The 4749-nt window shown below is 49.3% G+C and overlaps 1 protein-coding gene across 2 annotated transcripts in view; it reads left to right on the top strand.

Moving 5' to 3' along the window:
• LOC103129647 (glutamate receptor ionotropic, NMDA 1-like) overlaps positions 1–4218 on the top strand; it is an 11518-nt gene extending 7300 nt beyond the window's left edge. The window contains exons 8-9 of one of the 2 annotated variants that reach the window (XM_007540817.2): positions 2397–2498; positions 3866–4218. In XM_007540817.2, coding sequence (XP_007540879.2) covers positions 2397–2498; positions 3866–3931 — 168 coding nt within the window. In that variant the 3' untranslated portion in view covers positions 3932–4218. The remainder of the gene's footprint in view (positions 1–2396; positions 2499–3865) is intronic. The other variant, XM_016665301.1, reaches the window with a different exon arrangement.
• Positions 4219–4749: the final 531 nt, after the last annotated feature.

Consider the following 4749-nt stretch of genomic DNA (forward strand, 5'->3'; position numbering starts at 1 on the left):
TGCGGCTGTGTTTGTAGGCCGTTTTCCCCCTCATCTGAACACACACGCAGACACACACACACGCAGACGCACGCATACACACACACACACACACACGCAGATACACACACACACACGCAGATACACACACGCAGACACACACACAGCTGACTTTCCTGATGAATGAATTATTGATTATTAGCTTTTTGTTTAAAACCTCGTCTGTTAAGGTGATTTAAAGGCTCTGATGATAGAGACTGAGATTCTCTGCTGGCTTTAGTTTTGCTACTCAGCAGATTATTAAAGAATAGAGATTATTCAATCAATCAATCAGATTGTATCTGTACAGCACATTTCAGCAGCAGGCATTTCAAAGAGCTTCACATCACAAAAACACAAAGTCATGCAGCAGAGAATCAACAATCAAAACGTCACATTAAGTCGATGCCGTCGTTAAATTCATAACTGATTATGTTTCAAATAAACTAACCAGGAGGGTTTTAGTCTGGATTTAAAGACACTCAGTGTTTCAGCTGTTTTACAGTTTTCTGGAAGTTTGTTCCAGATCTGTGGTGCATAGAAGCTGAATGCTGCTTCTCCTTGTTTGGTTCTGGTTCTGGATGCAGAGCAGAACCAGAACCAGAACCAGAACCTGAGGGGTCTGGAAGGTTGATACAACAACAGCAGATCTGTAATGTGTTGTGGTGCTAAACCGTCCAGTGATTTATAAACTAACAGTATTTTACAGTCTGTTCTCTGAGCTACAGGGAGCCGATGTAGTTATTATTAAACACACAGAGGCAACGGGACAGACTGAAGGCTGCAGGCGGCCAGAAAACCTGCTGCTGCGCTGAACAGATGGACACAAAGTACACACACACACACACACACACACACACAGTGTGACCTGGTCCTGGTCAGCCTCCAGTGTCTGTAGGTTTGGACCTCAGCGGTTCTGTTCAGCTGATTCTGTCCTACAAACAGATCAGAATGTTTTATCTATATATAATACAAAATTACATTTTATAAATAGTTATGCTTCATTAATTATGTTATGTAAATACATAATTATTGTATCGTAGCTAAATTAGCTGAATAAATCCAGCAGGCGCTCGCTGGCCGCCCTGTTCTCCCTGACCTGCTGGATGAAGCTTCCTGTCAGGACAGGGCGCGCTCAGTAGGACCTGCGGGACGGAGCGCGCTCAGTAGGACCTGCGGGACGGAGCGTGCTCAGTAGGACCGACAGAGGTTCATTGGCTCTTTATGTGACAGTGAATTGACAGGAAACCAGGTAACGAGAGAAGGGAAGATATGTGGCAAAGGTCACCAGGCCGGGAATTGAACCTGCGCATCAGAGTTAGAGTCCTGATGCAGCAGCAGAACTGGACCAGAACCGGGTCAGTCTGTGGTTCCACAGTGAATCCAGGACGAGGTTCTGATGACAGAACCTGGCCAGATGCAGTCAGCCAATGTTGGAGGTTTTCCCTGAGGAGATTCGGCCGTTCATCCAGCAGCCAGAAGAACCGCTCTCTGTCCACTCCAACGTCAAGCGGCCGTCATCTTGTGAGTGGCGTTGGCCCTCCTGCTGTCCGCCATCTTGTGAGAAAATATAAAGAAAAAAAGAAGCACAAAAATACTGCGTAAAATCCATATAAATGTATATCTAGAGTTCTGATTTATCACAGAGATGTTTCAGATCTTCAGATAAATATTAATGTTCGACATATTAGAGTGTGAAACTCAAACATGAAGGCGTTTAAATGAAAGTTGTGTTGCTGAATGAGAGTTTCATGCTAACATGCTAACAGCTCCATTCTGGGCCACAGAGCTCCACAGTAACATCCTGGATGACATCATCAGTTGTTAGCTAGCTCTGCTAATCCTTCTCCTTTGCTTTTGCCGCTCCTCTTTAACTCTCCGTCAGGCCGTACGGTTAGAGAGACGTTGGAGTTGAGGGAGAGACGGTTTGAACTTCATCCTTTCTCTGATTTCACAGAGCCCCTTTCAGCTCCTCTGGGATGAGGTCAAAGTTCAGGTGTTTGAGCTTATGAGATGCTGATCAGCTGCTCCCGGTTTAGGAACAATACTCCGTTGCCATGGCTACGCATCACAATTTCTGTTTGACAGTAAAACAGAAGGAGCAAAGGGAACCAGGAAATGATGAAGTCAGAAAAACAACCAATCAGAACCAGCAGCGTAGCAGAGCTGCTGCCCCTCCCAACATGGCGGCCGAGCTGACGTTTGGTTGCTCCTCTCTGGTTCCTTGTCCTTCACTCTGTGTCCTCCGGTGTCCAGACGCTGCCCATCACCCGCCGCCCGCCCCTCTCCCATGTCGCCCCCTGCTGGCCTGAGTGTTAGCTGCAGTGTCTCTGCCGCCCGTTAATGTGTGTGTGCGCCTATCGTATGATCTATTGTAGGATAGGAAAAGTGGTAGAGCAGAGCCAGAGTCCCAAACCTCTTTTAGGTCCATCACTTCGACCTTCGACCTCAAACGCCGTTTGGCCCCCGGGGACGCCACGGTAAGGACACGAAGACCACCTGTCCTCCTGTCTTCCATCGCTTCCTGTCCGTCCCCTCCTCCTCCTCACTCCTTTATTTCCCTCCTTCTTTGTCCCTCCCATCAGCTCGGTCCTCTCCTGATCTCTCTGTCCCCATCACATTTGTCCCACCGTGAGACGGAGAGACAGGCGGCATGTTGGACGCCTGCAGGCAGTCAGGTCCAGCTGTAGTCCCACACTGATCGCGTCGTCTTCTTGCAAAGGAGAAGGGAAGAGGGTCAGCCTGTGTGGTGTCCCTTGTCTGTCTCGTCTGTCTCTTCCTGTCCTGTCCCTCTCTGTCTCCTCCACTAACGTCCAGCCTCTCGTCCTCAGGTCGCCCGGCGGAGACGTGTCTCTGTCCTCTAACCCGTCTCTGTTTCAGACTCTGGCACCGGCTCTCCTCTGTCCTTTCTGGTGTCCTCCTGTCCTCAGTTGCATGTGAAGACAGAGACAGCTGTCCTTTCAGGGACGGATGCAGCTGCTGGACCGACTCATTTCTCTTTACTTCCTATATGAGTGTTTTTCTCTCAGTGGGTTTAAATGGTGTCCAGACTGCAAACACACACTCTGCCTCTGTCCTCCTCTGCAAGCACGACCGACTATAGCCTCACACACACACACACACACACACACACACATACACTTCCTGTTTGAGCAGACAGACTCCAGGTTAGAGCGAACGGCTTCATCAGCGGTGGTGGAGAAACCTGCTCTACTGGCTGAGGAAGACTCCAGCCGGGAGGAAGAGGAATCTGCTTCCTTTGATCCGGTTACAGACCGGATCCGCCGCCGTATTATGGAATGGATGGTTTCAGCTCCTAATGTTGCAGGCCAGAGAACCGGGCCGGGTCAGAAACCGATGGATCAGTAACAACAGGGCCTGTTGCTATTCCTGTCAAGTCTCATGTTTTTCCGGGAAACTTCAGCTTCCCTTCTGAAGCTGCTGCTCCCGCGACCCGACAAGTTGACCAGCAGTTGGCTGGAAGATCTGCTGCGCTATGAACAAACCGTCCATCTCAGCAGCAGCAGCAGCAGATTTTCCCTTTGAGGACACACTGCCCCCTACAGCCCTGTGCTGGTACTGCAGGTCACAAAACATTAGCTGCTTCATGGAGGCGAGACGTTCAACAGGTTGGATCTGGAGGAACCTGGACATGAGGCTGATGGACATCAGTGAAGCTGCTGCAGGACATCTGGCTTCTTCCACCACTGCTGATAGCCGTTCAGTAGAGAAGCTCTGGATCAGAACCGACCCAGAAAGAGTGAGCTCAGGCAGAACCTGCGGCTGGGTCGGCGTCCATTTCACATCTGTTTTTCTGTCTCTCCCTGTTTTTGTCCCTCTGCTGTAGCCGTACCCGACGGACATCACTGGCCAGCTCAACCTATCGGATCCCTCCGTCAGCACGGTGGTCTGAGACAGAGAGGCGCAGAGGGCGAGCAAGCTGCACTGCTGCTGCTGAGCCACACACACATACTACACACACACACCCCTTACGTCTTTATATCTTCACGAGGACTTTGCATTGACTTCCATTAATTTCTCATGCATTTCTGTAGCCTGACCCAAACCTTAAGACAGCACTGCTCTTCATGGGGCCCTGGGCTTTGGGCCCCATGAGGAGCAGTGGGTCCTCACAATGTAGGGAAAATGGTCCTTATAAGGTGAGAAATCCTGAAACACACACACACATACGCTCACACATGTTGGTGTGGGGACATTTCTCAAAATGTCCCCACACCAACATGTGTCCTCATAAGGACAGGTTACCCTACGGTCCTCACAGTCATAGCAATGCACACACACGCTCACACACACACACACACACGCATTGCTCCACTTGTAGCCACCAGCTTCCTGCAACCAATCTTTTATTTTGAAAGAAGTTGTATAGTTCTGTTCCCGTTTCCTCTCACACACATATCAAACGTCCCGACCAGTTCCAGAAGCAGCTTAAACTGGTTTTTATGGTTGTAGCTCATAAATCCATCAATGCTGTTTCCTTTAAATATCAACAAACACTTCCCTGCTGTGACCAATCAAATCCCTGGGCTTTGCTAAGTGGGTGGAGCCTCTGGAGAAGGAAGGAAGCAGCGGTTTCCTCTCCAGTCAGCCTGCAGCGCCACCTACTGGTCTGGGAGCGCATTGCTCAGCATTCAGGAATAATTCATCTTTAGATGAAACTTTAATAACCAAACAGAAAAATTATTTCCTGTATCGCGACTAGAAAGTTTC

This window comes from Poecilia formosa, unplaced genomic scaffold, assembly GCF_000485575.1.
Source record: "Poecilia formosa unplaced genomic scaffold, Poecilia_formosa-5.1.2 Scaffold561, whole genome shotgun sequence".
In the NCBI taxonomy this organism is placed as follows: domain Eukaryota; kingdom Metazoa; phylum Chordata; class Actinopteri; order Cyprinodontiformes; family Poeciliidae; genus Poecilia; species Poecilia formosa.